Here is a 17,837-nt window from a genome sequence, read left to right on the forward strand (position 1 = left end):
CTCGGCAGAGGCTGCATGCCCCCATGTGGTGGCCACAAAGGGGTGGCAGGAAAGGGCAGAACCTGGTGTCCCAGGGGCTTTGTGGAGTCCTGGGGAGGGAATGTGAGTGTGGCCGAGCCCAGAGGCCCCTCCATTGAGTCAACTGTGGCTTAGTGACAGGAGTGGAAGCTGCTGGTCTGGGCAGGGGTCTTGGGGGCACAGCTGCCTGGCTTGGTCTAGGGAGGGGAGGTGCTGGCAGCCAGGTCAGGGTGCCACTCTTCAGGGCACTTGGCCTCTGACAGCCCAGGCCAGGCCATGGTCCCCAGTAAGCACAGCCCTCCAGTGCTCGGCTGGGAGTTAAGCTGGACACGTTGGCCTTGTGAGGGTGGCTTTGGGTGGGCAGGGTTGAGGGTGACAGGTTCCTGGGAGGGTGATGGGCCCAGGGCTGCTGGGAGAGGGCTTGTCCTTGAGCAGGCAGCCCCAGAAAACCTTGGCCTGCCTTGTCCCCAACCTCAGGCAGAGCCGACAGCAGGCTCTAAGTGATGAGGGATGCCCACTCAGGCCCGAGGGCGAGTGCAAGGCTCAGGGACAGCACCTCTGGGGCTTCGGGTGACTGGGGAGCCCAGAATAGGGGCCTGGCCCATCGCCAGCAACGGGCGGGGAGGGCAGGGACTTAAAACCAGGGATGTGGGCAGTCGGCCAGGGGTCTTGCCTCAGACCCACCCCATCCCATTAAGGCAGCAGAAGAGGTGGCAAGGAGCAGAGCTGGGCCCTGCAGGGAGGACCCGGGGTGGAAGGGAGTGGGGACCAGAGGGGTCCACCCTGTAGTCACCACCCTGGAGGGGCGGCAGGAACGTTAGTGTTTCTAAGAGCACCTTAGTGTTAGTCCCACCTCAGGCCCGCTGGTTGGGGGAGGTGGCCACGAGTGGGAAGGAAGGACCCAGCCTGGCCCTCAGGAGGACAGCCAGAGTGGGGAGGGGAGCCCCATGCCACCTGCGGGCCTCACCTGCCCAGAGGAGAGCTGCCTGCCCCGCTGGCCCTGCAGCCTGGTGTCAGGCTGCCTGGTGGACCCAAGTCAGCTGCTAAATGGAATGCAGGCGACCCAGCTGGCTAGACGGAGGGCGGGCGGCCGTGGCGCGTCACTGCGGCAGGGGCACGAGCACCTCCACGTAGCTGAGGGGGAAGAAGCCCGACTGGCCGTGCAGCATGCCCTCGTACCAGTTCTCGTCGATCTGGTTGGTGAGCGTGATGAGGTCGCCCTCGCGGAAGCCCAGCTCCCCGTCGTTCTCAGGCTCAAAGTCGTACAGTGCCTTGCAGCTGGGCTGGTCCAGGGGCGCTGGGAGTGGGAGAGGCGTGAGGGCCACTGTGCCCTCACCAGCCCTCACCAAGCCCTGCCCATTTCCCTGGTGGCCCTGCAGCTCCGCAGACCCTCCCTACACTGCTGGAGAAAGAGAGGTGGAGCTAGGTCTGCAAGTGGCCAGCCAGTGTTGCTGGGAGGCACTGGTGATGCCCAGTGTCCCAGGGAAGAGAAAGAGTGGCCAGACTGTTCACGGTCACTGCAGGAAAAAGCCTCAAGCCAGGCTGGTGCCTTGGTCCTCAGCATGTGAGCCCCAGGTGGGAGCTCTGGGCCCAGGAGAAAGACCCCTCCAGAATAGAAGAGAAGGCAGTGTTGCTAGCTGAGGCCCAGCCGTCAGCAGAGAATGAGCCATGACCTTGGGGAACACTCACGCATACTCCTACTGGGGGTCCGGATGGGCTTGTCAGAAGATCGGAAGGACGATGAAGCTGCTTGGGAACAGAACAGAGGCAGGCTGAGCATGGGGGGTGGGGCTGTTTCCTGATCCCTGGGGATCCCTCCTGCAGTCCAGGTGGACGTGGGCTTGGGTTCCCCAGGGGCCTGGCTCGGCACCCTGAGCAGCCTTCCCACCCCTTCTACCTGTGGTCCTAGGGGCTGTGGTGCAGGGGAAGCCCCCGTTGGATTGCTCAGGCTCTCCGAGGTCAAAGGGCTCCCGGGGCTTGGGCTTGGGCTCCCGCCTGGGGCGTGAGGAGGCTTCTCGCACCCTGTGAGGGGATGGTTGGCCGTGAGCACTCCGGGTCCAAGCTGATGCCCTAAGGCCTGTCACAGGGGGCACTGGACGGGGGACCTGGCTGGCTGGGAGCTCCTAGAACTAGCCAGAGACCCTGGGCTGCTGCCCTCCGCCGCACCTTGAGAAGCAGCAGACCACTTCTGGACAGCCCAATACGTGGGCTGCGCCGTGAAGCCCCAGCAGCCCAGGGAGCAGTCCCAACCTGCCCCGGCTCCCTCAGCCCAGCCCAGCCCACATGTCTCACAGGTGAGCCTCAGGCAGGGAGCTGGCTGGCTCAGCGCTCCTCTGACCTCTTGGCCTTCGGGTCACTCCTGCCGTCTCCCAGGGGGACCAGGACAGGTCTAATAATGTCTTGCTTCCTACTGTGGTCCCCACCCAACTCGGGCAGCCTGGGCGACTCTGGAAAGAGGCTCAGGGCCATGCTGTGGAACCTGCTCACGGGGCTGGCTCCCAGGCCAGGCTTGCTGTCCACACGACCAACAGAAGGTGCACGGTGGCCCCAGGCTTCAGGGAGTTCTGGCGGTGGGGCCCATCTGGGACTCCGCCACAGCGAGGCCAGCTACCTGCGCTTGAGCTTGTCGGCCAGCTCGTCCAGGATCTGCACCGCCTGCCGGTGGTAGTCCAGTTGTGCGTCCACCAGGGCTGACAGCTGGCTCACCTGCTCAATCTGTGGGACCAGCGGGGCTGGAGGGACACTGCTGTGGTGGCTCTCCCTGCTGACCCCACACTACAACCTAAACAGGCCCAAGATGTCTAGGGTTTGGGGAGTACTCCTGGCCTGTGGCAGCAGGCCAGCTGCTGCCCTCAGCCCCTCGACTCCCCTGCAGCCATGAGGCCTCCCTGGACATGTCCAGCCCACACTAAGCCCAAGTGTGCGGGGCTGCCCTGGCTCCTGTGACCGCCCCCCCGCCTGCAACACCCAGGCAGCCCCACAGAGTGGAGGGCACGGCAGGGTACGGCCACGCACGTCGGTCTCCAGGAGGTTGTGCATGCTGGTCTCGGCCACCTCCTTGGACTCCTCGAACTTCTCCAGGGCCTGGCGCAGTTCCTCGTCGGGGATCTTGCCCTGCCGCTTCTTCTTATAGTCAAAGTCCAGGCGGCGCCCTTCCAGCTTCTTCAGGTGGTGCTGCAGGTGGCAGGGACAAGTGTCATCTGGCAGCTCCCAGGAGAGACGGGAGAGCTGCCCCAACATGTGACCTGGCCACCAGGGACCACGACCCTGGGGGCTGGGCTGAGGCGGGAGCGTGTGACAGGCAGCACCTGGATCTCCTTCAGGTCTTTGTCACACAGGTTCTGCAGCGGGTCGATGAAGTTCTGCTTGACCTCTATATCCAGGGAGTCCTTCACCTCGGCCAGGCGCTTCATGGACTCCCCTGCGTCCAGCAGGGCATCACCTGCGGAGAAGAGGAGCATGGGGAAGCTGTCACGGGGGTCTTTCCTGCTGGGCCGTGATCCTCCCCAAAGCCTGCGTGGCCCCTCGCTCCACAGCCAAGAGTTTGGCAATTGGAATTTGCAACCAAACAAGGGCCCTTCCCCAGCGTCCCTCCCTGTGGTGAGGTTCAAGTGGACTTCCCTGCCTGCCCACCGGCACTGGTCTGGACAGTCCCCTGAGTGAGTAAGCTTTCCGCACCACTGTGTATCCCTGGCACTAAGGATGGTACTTGGCACCTAGAGGACTGGCTTGCTGAGCTGAGCGCCTGGGGACTGTGCTCACGGTTGCCCTGTAGGGGGCAGCATGCAGCTCACCAAAGTTGGACTCGCCACCCAGCTCCTTCCCGTGGCGGATCATGCACTCGCCCAGGAGGCCCTCCGACTGCGGGTAGCCGGGGTTCTTCACCTGGCCCCGGATCTTGGACACCGTGTTCAGCATTGTCAGCTTGGCCCGAGAGGCTGCAACAGGACCAGACAGGTGGACGCCATGGGGTTCCTCCTGCATCTGCCCCTTCCTAAAGTGCAGCTGGCACAGGACCTGTTTCCCAATCTTGACAACAGGACAGGCTACCAGGAGTGTGTCTCCCCTGTGGGCACCCCAGCAGCCACAAAAGGAGAATTGGCAGTGTGTAGGAGGGAGCCAGTCCCCAAGGGACTGCCCCTCCTCCCAGCACCTCTTTGTGACAAAAACCCTCTGGGCCTTCATCTGGGGAAGGTGGCAGGAGGGAGCAGTTGTCAGGTTCAGCCTCATGTGAGCACAGCTGTGGACCTCTGCCCCTTTCCGTTCTTGGCGCTGGCCTTCAGTGGCCACTGCTAGTCTTGCTGCTCACCGGTGCTCCTTACCTACCTCTGCAGGGCCAGGGGCAAGGTTCTGCCTGCTCTTAGCCCAGGAGACTCGGCCCCAGGCTCCAAGGGTGGAGCCCTGGCCAAATCAAGGAGATGGGCATCCCCTGTACACTGCTCAGGTGTGTCAGAAGGGCAAAGACGCTCTTTTCTGCAGGGCCTGCTGGCTTGGGGCGGGGGTGACTGGAGGGTAAGAGTGCTATGAGGAGCAAGTCAGTCCTACAGTGAACCCCTGCAGAGCAAGGTGAGCTGTCCACTCAAGTGGAAAACAAGTACATGATCCTCAAGACAGTGCTTGGACACCTCAGCCCACCCACCTGGGCAATGTAGTCCCTCTTCGTGCTCTGTTAATTTAAGATTCTTGTTGATATAAGAGGCCTGGACAGAGTCCAGACAGCAGGCTCGCCCTACCTGGGTTGGGCTGTAGGTACTCGATGGTTCTGACCAGCACTTCTGTCACTGCCTTGCTGGTGACATCCACCTTCTGTGAAGAGAGGCAGTGTTTGGGCTCCACAGCCATTGGCACCCGAGGTCAAACCAGGGTGCAGCCCTGGCCAGCCCTTGTCCATCACAGCCCTGTCAGAGTGGGCAGGTCCACTCGGGCTCCATGGTGGGGAGGTACCTCTGAAGCCCCTCCCTCAGCAGCACGGACCATCGTGTGAAGCCTGTGCTGTTCCCTACCTTCTCCATCTCTTTGAAGTCATCATCCAGCTTGGTCCCCTCAGCTCCTCCGACCTTCTCGCTGACCAGCTGGAGAACAAAAGGAGGGAGACCGTGTGAACCACAGGAGGAAGAGGCACCCTGGATGTATCCCAGTCACATCTGCTGAGCCACCGTGGCCTACAGGAATCCTGAACATGGTGGTGACAGCCAGATCGAAAAGTGGCTGGGCAAGACTGAGCAGCCCAGGTGGCACTGGGCAGCGCCAGGTGTGCACCCAGGACCAAATGCTACTCTTGGAGGGGAAGACCCATGGGGGGGGGGGGCAACCGCTGCTGTGACCCCACTGCAGGCCCCGAGCTTGTAGGGAGGTGTGTCCTTGTAATTGTGTGTCCCCCGGCCTTCCAGAGAGGCCTATGCAAACCTGCAGATGGTGATGGTGATATGGACTTTTCTCTAGTCAGTGTCCTGCAATCAACTGAAGAAAGGAAAACCACCCAACCTGCTTATAATTTGGTCCAGAGTCAGCTACCAGGTAAATGGTTTTAGGTGGAGGTGCAGGTAGCCAGATGGGTCCATCGCCTGTGCTGGATCCCTGCCCCTGCACACGCTCCTGAGCTGCAGATGGGAAGCCTGCCCCACAAGCATGCTGTGAGCTCCAGGCAGTTTAGAGGTGAGTACACACCTGGGTCTACTGTGACTATAATGGCCTCCAAGGGCAGCAACTCAGGGATGTGCACCAGGAACAGGAACACGAGGGTAAGCAGAACAAGAACATCACCCATGAGCCAAACCCTCTGACCAAGTGCCCACAGGTGAAAAAGTCCAGTGGTTGCCTGAGACTGGTCAGGAGCCTGGGCAGCACTGCTCCTGCTACATGCTGAGTGTTGGGTGCGGGTTCACATCCGTGCCACATGGTGGCTGGTCTCCTGGAAATGTGAGGGCCCCAGGGGAGGGCAGAGACCCGTAAGCCCCTGCACTGCGGTAGGTTCCTTGTCAGTGCTTTCTGGGCACTGTGAACGTGGAGCACCAAGGCAGGCTTGCTGCACCCTTCTGGAGTCCCAGTGCATCTGGCCAGGAGGGAGCTGGGGACAAGAAACGCACCTATCAGGGACAGGTGATATGCGGTTGTCCAGGCCAACCACAGACTCTCTTACAGACAGCTGGAGGAGGACTAGGAAAAGGGAAAGGGGCCAGCTCCCACCACCTGGGTAGGCCAGCTGCCGCCCCCCAAGGGCTCCTGTGCCTAGGAGCAGAGTACTCACTATACCCTGATGGGGCTAGTTCCTGGGGAGGACACCTTAGTTCTGGTTCAAGGCCTGCTGAGGGGACAGAGATGCTAACACACACAGAACTGGTGGCACTTCTAGAGACCCCTGCTCAGACGCTGTCTACCACCAGGTGTGCTTGCAGGGCCATACCGCAGGGGGGGCCAACCATGGCTGAGTGACAAGTGACAGCACTGTGACGGAATTGGGATGCCATCCTAGGTGGCAGTGATGCCTCAACTCAGGCTGAGGGTTCCCTGTTACCACAGCACCTCAGTTTCCCACCAGAGGCTCCCTGCCTCTCCAGGAGGGAATCTGAATGGCCTGTGTCTTCTGCACCTGGTCCTCAGCCACCTCTCCATAGGCTGGGACTCCTGGTGGCCTCACTTTGGGGATGGGCTCTGTCACAGGCTTCATGTCCACTGCCGAGTCCGTCGGTGGCTTCAGCAAGGCAGGACTGTGCACCAAGTCATCCTCTGCAGGGGCTGTGGCAGCCCTTCCAGGGCTGGCTCCCCTGTGACAGGGACAGGGATAGCACCCCTCCTCACATGGACACGAGGTCCCCCCGCCCTCGGGCCTGTGGCCTAAGCCTCTTGGCAGCCACTATGGGTCAGAGGCACCCAGGTACTCTCCCTCCACTGCTGCTGGGCCTGCAACTGACAGGAGGCAGATTCACCTTTCCCTTTCTCTTGGCCTTTCACTTTCTGTCAATCTGTGCCTGTCCCTAGCCCGTGGGCTGTGGAGAGAAGGGACTTCTCAGTCTTACAGACTCCTCCTGGTATTGGCTCAAGGGACTGGAGCTTAGCCAGATAGAAGGGGTCCAGAGTAAGGGTGTAGCCTCTTGAGTACCCAGAGAGGACAGATGGCCATGTGAATATGGGGGTCCTGAAGAAGTTGTGGGGGCTTGAGAGGCTGAGTCCTGTATTCCTGAAATCTCAGGCTGGGTTGAGGTCAGAGTGCAGAGGCCATGAGACCCATAGGAGGCCACTGAGATGGGCCTCTGATACCCTAGAGGGTTCCTGAGCCTCTCCCCTGTGTGCACAGGACCAGCTGCCTCTGTCCTCCCTGAGGTCTGGAGGACCAGAAACCCACCAGCTGTGCACTGCTCTGAACAGGTCGTCAGACCCAGGCCCCCTCAGGAAGTGGTGCTCTGTGCCTGGCTGGCTTCAGTTCTCAATTCCCCGTAGGAGGAGGGCTCACATTTCCCTGTGGCAGCCCCAGCTCCGAGACTTCCTGACTTACCACCAATGAAGGAAGTGAAACTGACCCATGAAACAGTGGACTGCCCAGAACCACTGGTGGGTGGAGTCTTCCCGCCTCATTTTTCAGCAGCAACCGGAGAGCAGCCTGATGCCTCAACTCAGATCGAGGGCTCCCATGTTCCTACACCCCATGTCCCTAGCACCCCGCAAGGCCAGCGCCCCTGGGGGCTAGGGCATGGCCAGCAGCCCCAAGGGGCCAATGTCCCTCCCACTTCTTTCCCGCCTCTCCCTCATGCCTCAGTCCCCTCTGGACCCAGAGTCCAGCCTTCCAGAGGGACAGGACAAGGGATTTGTAAGAGGTTTCCTTGGCAATCAGGGAACCTGGGAGCTGCAGGAGGTGGGGCTGAGACAGCACCTGGAAGGCAGCCTTCTGTGGAGCAGGCCCGCTCCTGGGCCCCGCAAGCACGTCTGGGATGGTGCTTCTCACGCCAGCAGGGGGAGCCTGGCTGCCCCTCTGCAGCCTCCCCACTTCTGCTCCTTGCTCACTTCCTCCTGGGCTGCTGAGGCTCCTATGAGATCCTCACTGTCCCTATCTGTGTCCTGGGCCACCAAATGCCCTGCTGGACCTCCCCTTGCAGCATAGTGGGCGCCACAGGGACTGTCACAGCACCCCTTGCTCACACCTTGCAACATCTCGCGTCAGGGAGACTACCAGGTGCCCCTTGGTCTCAGGGTCATGCGGCATCCTCCGCGCCTCTGCTCTGGCTAGCTGCCAGGAGGCAACAAGCCAGTCTTGCAGTCTGGGTATGTGTGCACACGTATGTGCTTGCACACTGGAATATGGTCACACACTATTAGACCAGGACATTGAATGTGCCCAGTCAATTGAGTGACATCACACCTCCTGACAGTTGGACCCTGTGGGGGTGGGATGAACGAGCTGTGGAAACCACCAGAAGACTCAGGCCCTCCGTCTCAGAGCCTCGCTTCTGGTGGGGACAGGCTACCAGTCCATTCCACATAAACACTGATTATGGGAAGAAGCCACAGCTGTACCCCTTCACTTTATCCTACCCATTGCCCAGAAAAGCTCTGGCAAGTCCTGTGTGAGAAACTTCTCAACTGTACGTGGCAGTTCCTGTGTTCAGTCTGCCCCTGGGGCTTCTTCTGCACTGGGGACCTGCTCCCCTCTCGGATAAGCCTGTGAAGGATACACTTTGGGAGGTGGGGGGCCAGGCCTGGGGTCAGCAGAGTAGCCATGGAGCCTGAGTCACTGGGGTGCCCAGGAGGGCAGTGAAAGTTCCTGCAGAGGCCGTGCCTAATGGTCCCTGCTGGGTGGGAACCAGGACTGAGAAGTTGCTGTTGCCCACCAGACGCATCCTCGGAACTTCCTGGCCCAGATCCTGACCCCCAGCATCAGCCCACGGTTGCCAGCAGAGGTCTGCTGCTCTGACCCTTGCGCACTGCCCCGAGCCTGGCCAGCTCACACACATTTGCAATCCTGAAACACATTCCACAGCATGGGACTCCTGGCTGCACAGGTGGTCCATTAGTATTAATGATGACGACCAGGGCTGGGGGTGGCTCAGTGGTACAGTGCTTGCCTATCATGTGCCAAGCCCTGGGCTCATCCCCATCACTGGGGGTGGGGAACCAAGCAACCAATCAAAAATGACCATAGGAGAAGCAGTTTTCTTTCAAAGACAACCGTTCTTCTGAGTCCTAAACCTTGGCCATCTTTGGGCAGAAGCAAGGAACTGACATACCGGAGGGAAAGATATGCCGTAGAGGAAATGCACAAAATGGGTTGCCAAGCCATGGCACAGGAGGTGGCAGGAAACCACCAGGCCAAGCCTGGGCATCAGCAATGGCCACCTAGTAGCAGTGGAGGAGCAGCCTGGATTCTGCAAAGTCCTATCCTGTGATGGGGGCCTAATTGCAAGAAACAGAATAGAGAACAAGTGGTCAGTTCGCAGACTCAGAAGGACAGAAGACAGCAGCATGGTGGAGTGGGAAGCCAAGGGCAGCTGCTGGGCCTCATTTCCTGGGGACTCTGGTGAGAGGTAACCTCCTGCAGGATGCCAGCAGTGGTCACCTGTCCCCTCTCGCAGAGGTGAGGGTTGGTGCTACCGTGCCCTCCTGCCCTCTACCTGTGAGCTTCTACCTGCCCAGCCATTAGCCCTGTGGTGACATTGTCCACACCACACCACACCACTCCCTTCTGAGTCCTTCTCAATGGAACTCTCAAGGGCATGTCTCAGTCCTGTTCCCCTCTCATGGAGGGAGCCTAGCTCAGCACCCTGTAGAACCAGGAACCCGGGCGGGGTTGGTGGGTGGCCCAGTTGGCAGCCAGTCAAGAGGGGACCCAAGGCGCTGTGTCCACCACAGCAACAAACCAGTGTCAGTTGGGGGCCCTGCTGAACATGCTGTTGACTGGATGCTGTGAGCTCCAGGGACTTGGGAGTGTGGTGAGTTTCTGTCCTGGTCTTGAGGAGACCACCCAAGGAGGCAAAGAAAAGAAATGAGGCAGAACAGCAACACAGAGAATGTGGAACGAAGACATGAAGCGACGGAGGAGGCCTGGCAGGGAAGAGCACAGGAACAGGCCACCAAGGTGCCAGTGGGCAAATCCAGCCAAGCAGGTGGGATGCAGGGAGAGGCGGGTAGGGTGTAGAATAGGAGCTGCCACCCTCTAGGCCCTGTGTCACCATGTCATTGACTAGTAACACCCACTAGATGACTATGTAGGGACACACCCGTTTTACAGATGGGGACATGGGTGAGGCCAAGGAACTCTGGGGCCCTGATGTTGTAGGCAGGGAAGCTGAATGACCAATCGCCTGTCCAACCTCACATCCCTGTAGGTGACCAGTTCTGACCACGCCCATGTTTGAGACAGGAAGAGGGGAGGCCTGGGTTTCAGGAAGTGGGGCTGTCAGACAGCTGTGTGTGCAACGCCACTGGACCATGGAGTTAAGGGAGGCCCAAGAGGTGGCTGGGACTGTCTTGGGCAGTGTGGAGATATCCCTGCACTGGGTGAGAGGGTAGAAGGGAAGGGAGGGGCTGAGGGCAGAGCTGTGGTCTCTAGATCCCTGTCCAGCTGCCTGGATCTGCAAAGCCACTGCCAGACACACCAGGAGCTACCCTCCCAGTTTCCATCAGTCTTCCTCCTGAGCTGGGCCAAAAAGTGGCACCCCTGTTGGCTGCTCTGCTGTGCAGCTGGCATCCTTGTAGCTCCTTCTGGGCTTGTGCTCTGGCACCTGACTTGGGGATGCTGGCAAAGACCCACAGGAGGGACTTGACAGCACACCAGACTCTCCAGGAAGGGGAATGACTAGCTGCCAAGTGCCCTACAGGGGCAGTACCACCCTGAGACACTGCCCTCACCAGGAACCTCTCAGTGGTCCCCGGTGTCACCAGGATGATGTCCAGAGGTGAGCTCCTCATGTATGGCTTGACTACTGAGATATCTGCTTATGGGACAATGAGAATTCCAAGTGAAAGGAAAAGCCATGGAGGGTGGCCCAGATGTCACCAGTAGAGGGTCCTGTCCCTGGAGCCTGCAGGCTGTCTTGTGAAAAGCACAGGACTTGCCACTCCTGAGTGGAAGCAGCACCGAAGCTGTGGGCACAGAGAAGTGCAGAGAGGAGCACGGGAGCCACAGGAGCACCACTGAGTGTCAAAGGTACTTCCTACTCTGGTCCCAGATGGATGAGGCAGGAGGATGGAGGAGGCTGGGAACGGGGAGAACCATGTGTCATGGCCCGCTCCACCTCAGGCCTGTGTCAATAGATGGCTGTGGCCACCACCCACTTCCATGATTGCAGGAGGTGAAACTTCCCCTTTTGTCACACACCAGGCATCTGAGGCTTCCCAGATGTGCCCGCCCCCTCTGCACGTCTAGATCACCCTTCTGCCATCAAAGGCCACGTGGTTTTTAGCAAGCAGGCTGTGAGCAGCAGCAGTGGAAAAGAATCAGGAAAAGGCTTCTGAAACTGCTTCCCAGATATACGCCTCCACTGGATCAAGCCCTAAGGGAGACCCATTGACCCCCCTGTACGGAATGTCAGGTTTTACTTGGGAATCAAGATTTGGTGGCAAAGCACAGTAGCACTAGAAGCCCAGGGTGTCCTCTTAGCCCATGGGGAAGTCCCCTGGGCTTGGGCTGATGGACAAGACATTAGTTGTGCATCAGAGTTACAATGGAGCTGGGAGTGGTGGCGCACGCCTGTGATGGCAGCTACTGGGGATCCCAGCTACCGAGGATGGCGAGTTTGAGGTCAGCCTCAGCAACCTGGTAAGGGCTTGTCTTCAAGATAAAAACGAGAAGGACTGAGGATGTGGCTCAGTTGTAGAATACCCCTGGGTTCAATTCCCATACCACCCCGCTCAAAAAAGGGCTCTGCTCCTGGCCAGCTCATGGGGGCTCTCAAAAGTCAAGGTCCTTCACTTGGGACTTGGCTTGTCAGAGGGCCAAGCCGGTTGTGGGGAGCCTGGCACTGGGGCCTTCCCTGATCAGGCCTCATCTCCGCAGGGTGTCTTCCATGACTGCAGAACCAGCCACTTTGGTCCCATCTCCGATGGCCTGAGGTCCCCTTTCCCAGTGTGGCTTCTTGAACTTGAGGATGGTGCCCAACCGGTATGGAGAATAAGCAAATTTGCTGGGTTTTGTTTGTTTTGGTACCAGGGATGGAATCCAGGGGCACTTCACCATTGAGCCACAGCCCCAGACCTTTTTATTTTGAGACAGGGCATCACTGTGTTACTGGGGCTGGCACTGAACTTGAGATCCTTCTGTCTCAGCTTCCTGAGCCACTGGGATTACAGGCATGCACCACTGTGCCCGGCTACAACTTGCTGCCTGGAAGGCAGCGAGCTGAGGGCCATTCCCAGTGACAGCTGCTGCTCCTCTGCCTGCACAGGCTGTTGGCGGCAGGGAGGGAACCTGCAGTGGTGGAGGTGCACCTGAACCATGCACCTGCGACCGGCACTGCGGGAACAGGAGGCAGAGGAGTTGCTGTCAGGGGGAGTTGCTTTAGACAGTAGTGGCAACAGCAAATGGACAAGACCACTCAGTGGCTGTCACAATGACAGGCTCTAAGAGGCAGACGTGTGTGTTACTGCCCCTGCAACAGAAAAGGGTCCTGTCTGATGACAGAGGTTCTATCAGGGCAGCTGCAGGCAGAGCCGCGCCTTTGCTCAGGGCTGGACAGAACTTGTCTTTACTGACAGCAAGGTCACCAGCCCCCTGGTGGAGGTTCCTGTCCACACCATCCATTCCTGATGAGATCCTGGGTCTGAGTCCCTTGGAAGGCCCCCACCCTGGCATTTCCCCCCAGGACCCCAGTGTGGCCTGCTCCCGAGTCTCCCCAACCCCAGGCCTCACCCCTACCCCGTGTTCACACACAGACCTCATCATTTGGCAGCTGAGGGCCTCTGGGATTTGCCTGCCTCATGCCCGGACTTTCCTCCCTTGGTTTTGGAGGCCGGGGCTCTGGCGTGCCTCCTGTTAAGGAAGCCTCTCCAAGCACATATTCTGCCTTAGCACCGCCTTGTCTCCACAGTGATGTTAAGGCCCAGAGCACAGGGCCCCATGGGCCTTGTTTCCTGCCATGGCCACCACATCATCTTGCAGTTGCAGTGATGACAACCTGGTGCCCACGCAGCAGTTGCCAGCACCCCGTCCTGACCCAGGATCTGTGCACTGCCTGGCGTCCACTATACTGCACTTGGTGGCACAGGCGGCCATGGTGATGCAGTGCTGCTGTTGTTCCTCCAGGCCCAGCGTGGACAAGACTAGGCAGATAGCCCATCTTCCTCGCCTCCCTCAGAGGTGACTCAGCAGCCCTTAGCAAGGGAGTAAGAAGACTCACACCCTGCTGGCCTGGCTCCCTGTGGGCGGGTGGGGGTATTCCCCTCACAGCCACTAGCCAAAGCCACTGCTGTGGGGCCATAGCCTGGGGTGGGCAGACCACCTCCTGTCCTCCACTCATCTGGGGACGCCTGCAGCAATCCTTGCTTCCTCATCTACAAGATGAGAATGCTAGCTAGGTCCAGCGCTAACGCCGTCAGTTGCCAGGTTTGTTCCACAAGCAGCAGGGCACTTAACACTGCTCCCTCTTCCACTCATGGCCTGCCAGTCCTGGCAGATCAGTCACGTCTGGGAGCAGTGCTGTGAGCTGGGCAGCAGGCCGTTCTCGGGGAAGCGCTGTCTGTGGGCGAGGCAGGACCACACAGCTGGTGTCCCGCTGCTCTCTCCATCGTCTGGGTCCTCCTCACCCAGGTGGTTCAGGTACAGCCTCAGGGCAGGTGTTTCCACTCAACAAATGGGATGAGTGGGAGGTTACTTTGCCCAAGGTCAGGCAGCAATCAAGTATGTGACGAAGCTGAATGAGTCCTGGGCTCCCACACGTCCCCCCATTCAGAGGCTGCTCCTACACCGATTTTGCTCCTTTTTTTCGAGGACCAGGGGCCATCAGGGTGCTGGCAGAGCATTAGCTGACTTAATGTGGGCACAAACCTGCTAGAGACTGAGGCCGGTTCCAAATTAGGCCACAGACCTCACCCCTTTCTGCCCGCTGGGGAAGGGTCCCTGCCAATCAAGGGTCACATCCCAGGTCCCTGGGAGAGGGTGGTCAGGACCTAGATTCCCATGGCAAATGGGCTTCCTTCCCTGTATTATGGGCGGGTGACAGAGTGAGTGGGAGGGCCTGGGAGCTCCAGTCCTCAACTGAAAAGTGGAAAGACTAACCTGCACTGTGTGGGGCTGGTGTAAAGTTCAAGAGACAACCCACACCAAGGGCCCAGAACATTCCAAAGCCTTCTACTAACAACAAGGGCACACTGGGAGTCATGCAGGCCTCTCATGATGCTGTGAACGCGGGAAGCAGCTAACAGGCCTCACTGACCATGGTTCCATACAGGCGCGGTCAGGAATGGCGAGGACTGAGCTCTCAGGTCCCGCACGGGAGCTGAGACGCAGACTGTGGGTGATGTGGTGGAGGCGACCTGCTTTCTTCACACAGGGGCAGAGACCAGGCTGACCCAGGGTCTGAACTGTGTGGGACACATGTGCCCTTGGCTTTGTAGGGGGGGCTTTACCCAAGGGCAGAGATGACCCAGCAGGTCACCCCTTTCCAAGAAACGAACAATATTGGTAGCTATCACCGGAGCAGCAGTGAATCAGCCTCTGCATTTAATTTTTCATCTTGGGGTCAAGTTGGCTGCATGTCACATGCTGATAAAATCAATTTCAGACCAAAAAAAAAAAACAAAAAAAAAAACAAAAAAAAAAAAAAAAAAAAAAAAAAAAAAAAAAAAAAAGACCCAAGCCACAAAAAAAAGAGGCAATAAGTCCCCAGAGTCCCTGCTGGGCAGGGCAGCACAGTTCTGCATTAGGAGCCTGTGGGGAGCTGCTGGCTGAGGCATGATCAGCTTTCCACACATGCATGGAAATGATAAGGCGCTCTAGGAAGAACAACTCTTTCATCAAAGGCAGGGCTGACGCAAAAGAGCACTTCAGGAAGAGCCTGGACATGGGGCGCACAATCCTGTCAGGCAGGTGGCTGCTGCTCAGCCTGACAGCACTAGTCAGCTTCTGTATCCAACACTGAGAGCACAGCCTGGAGGTGCAGATCAGGGCCCAAGGAGGGTCACAGTTCCCTGAGAACTGAAATGCTAGGGTGACTGACCTAGAACCCTAGAGGACCTGTTCCTACCCACTCCTAAGACACACAAGAGCCATTTCCTAGTCCCTAAGATCCCTTCCACTTTGAATGGCCTAAGAAGCCACCTCCTGTGGGAAGTCCTCCTGATTGTCACTTTCTCCTTATCCAGAGAAGAGGGACCTAGGGTTGCCACTGCCCCCGCACAAGCCTCTACTCCTACCTGCTTGCTGTTCCACGGAGGTGCTAATCTCATACCCACCACGGGATCTTTTCCTTGGCTGCTCCTGCCTGAGCTGCCCTGTCCTGGACCCTGCTGTGCTGTCCCTGAACCAGCCCCTCACCTCTTACCCTGTCTTGTCTCATACCACCTATCACTATGTCTCCATCTGCTCGCTTCTGCCTACCCCCCACCCACTGCTGTACCCTGAGTCAGAGCAGAGCAGCATCTACCCTGGAATGAAGAACAGCCTGAGACTTCTAAGGGTGCCTGCTGCCACACCCCACCCCTGGAGGGGGCTGAACTCTGAGGAGCTGACCAGAGGATGCCATTCCTTCAGCAAGTTCACGTTTGTGGCTTCTGGGGGCCTGTGGCAGGGCTGGCCCTGGCTGGAGGTTCAGTCCTGCTTCCATGGCTGGCTCCCTCACCAGAGCTGAAGGTCTGGGAGAAATCACAAAGAACAAAGCAAGCCAGGTCAGATCTGGTCTGTATCCCAGGGACTAGACTATTCCAGGGCTTGGTGTTTCTTATTGACAGCCATCTCCTGAGAAAACTGTGGGTTTGGAGTCTGGGTATCCTTTCCAGGACACTGGAAAGGCAAGTCTGAAGGCCAAACAGAAAGAGCCCCTAAACCTGCTCAGCGGCAGCTGGTGAGGAGCTGGGCTGAGAAATGTGCCTTTGCCAGGTGACACCTGGCCAGGATCAGGGAAACCAGAATTCTGAGTCCTGACTACCAAATGTGCCTAAGCAGGCGGCAACCCCAGGACAGCACATGGCAGGGTGGGTGAGCAAGCGGGGGAGGCAGTCAGACATCCCGCACACCTGGGTGTTTGCTGACTGTGCTGCCAGCTGGGCTGTGTTGTATGCTGGCACCTGTCACCTTGCAGGACAGACCTGTCCTGGACCCAGACACTATTCCGGCTCTGGTTCCTGGCTCTCACTCACTAAACATAAAGGGCACCTTTATGTTAGAGCTGCTCTGAAAACCTGGAGCTGATGAAGTCCTAGCACTGACCAGCCAGGATCCACAGAGGAGGAAGCCAGGAGGATGCTGTGGGCACTGGCCAATGGCTGCTGCCCCTTTCCATTCACACTGCAGCAGTGGAGCTGGTGGCCTCTCCTCCCTGAAGCACACATGGCACTTGCTGATGCTGCCCCTCGTGCCCGGGAGAGGCTAGAGCACCCACACCTGGGAAGTCCTGGGGCGGGGGCTTTTCCCAGGATTCCACTCAGGTCACACGATGGAGAACAGCAGTTTTTAGGCCCTTTACCTGCCTGTGTGACTAGACCTCTCCCCTGGAGCTCAGTCACACTTGAGCACCACTACCTGGGAACAGTATCTCCTGCCTACCCCAACATACTCTGTCCCCACATATGGGCTTCCTGACAGCAGGGCTGGGCATCAAGAGAGTCAGTAGAAGTATATGTGGCACTGCATCCAGGATGTGCTCTCAGTTACTGAATATTTGTTGGGATGATGATATTTACTGAGGTAATAAGTAAACAACAAACAAATGAACCTGCTATCAGTGTGTCAGTAACAAGTCAAAACAGAATCATGCCCACAAGGTCACAGGGCAGGGCAGGTGACAGGGAGCAGGAGCCTAGACTGGCAGTCTCAGGACTCGGTCTGCTCTGCTCTGTCCGTCGAGGCTGTGACTCTTAGAAAGAATGCAAACTCAGGGCTCAGGATATAGAACAGGCAGGGCACTTGCCCCGCATGCAAGCAGCTCTGGGCTCCATCCCCAGCACTGTGTGTGGAGGGTAAATAAAGTCCCCCCAAATTGCAAACTCCCCTGGCCTCAGTTTTCTCAGCTATAGAGCAGGGGGACCAGGGATGGCCTGCTGTAAGGTGTGGGTGTGCAGGTATTTCAGGACCACAAGCTGCTGGACAGACCCCAGACCTCAGTCTACCATACACTGGGGAAATGCAGCCCACAGGAGCTAGGAGAGGGCTTTCCCTTAGGCCCCCATTTGGCACTGACATCCAGTTTTCCTAGAGTGAGAGACTACATGGACACCCTTCTATCAGAAGGACAAAAGGAACATCCTTCTCAGAGTAACACCCACCTCTGGGTTGCACACACCCACCCACTGGGACAGAGCCAATGTGTGGAGCACAAACTGAACCCACGCTTGAGCCACGGGCTCTTGAGGCCAGTGCTAGGGTCTAATCCTACACCACACAGCTCCCTGCACCAGACAAACATGCAGATGGCCATGACAGATCACTGTGACACTCTCTTGTGGGGAGTGAGACAGGAAGAAAAGAACAGGGTGCCAAGAGACAAATGGCTCAATGTGAAAGCTGGAGGAAAAGCTCCCCTGCGTCTGAAGCCCAGGGGTCCCATGGTCGCAGTGCCTGTGCCTCTTCCTGCTGCCCCATCAACCTGCCTGCACAGCCAGCGTCTCCTGACGCCCTGTGCATCCCTCTATCTGTTCCCAGTCTGGTAAACAAATCCTTCTATGGGACACCCCACCCT

The 17,837-nt window shown here is 58.4% G+C and overlaps 1 protein-coding gene across 3 annotated transcripts in view; it reads right to left on the bottom strand.

Annotated features, from left to right (window-relative positions):
* Positions 1–164: 164 nt before the first annotated feature.
* The window catches only part of SH3GL1 (SH3 domain containing GRB2 like 1, endophilin A2), a 31,335-nt gene continuing 13,662 nt past the window's right edge, over positions 165–17,837 (bottom strand). Inside the window, exons 2-10 of one of the 3 annotated variants that reach the window (XM_079116200.1) lie at positions 5,022–5,090; positions 4,752–4,824; positions 3,813–3,956; positions 3,327–3,460; positions 3,034–3,192; positions 2,630–2,733; positions 1,916–2,040; positions 1,708–1,764; positions 165–1,315 (exon numbers count right to left, since the gene is read on the bottom strand). In XM_079116200.1, coding sequence (XP_078972326.1) covers positions 1,119–1,315; positions 1,708–1,764; positions 1,916–2,040; positions 2,630–2,733; positions 3,034–3,192; positions 3,327–3,460; positions 3,813–3,956; positions 4,752–4,824; positions 5,022–5,090 — 1,062 coding nt within the window. In that variant the 3' untranslated portion in view covers positions 165–1,118. Of the gene's footprint in view, positions 1,316–1,707; positions 1,768–1,915; positions 2,041–2,629; positions 2,734–3,033; positions 3,193–3,326; positions 3,461–3,812; positions 3,957–4,751; positions 4,825–5,021; positions 5,091–17,837 lie in introns of all 3 variants that reach the window. The other 2 variants (XM_079116199.1, XM_079116201.1) reach the window with 2 other exon arrangements.

Source organism: Sciurus vulgaris (genome assembly GCF_902686455.1).
Source record: "Sciurus vulgaris genome assembly, chromosome: 16".
Taxonomy (NCBI): Eukaryota; Metazoa; Chordata; class Mammalia; order Rodentia; family Sciuridae; genus Sciurus; species Sciurus vulgaris.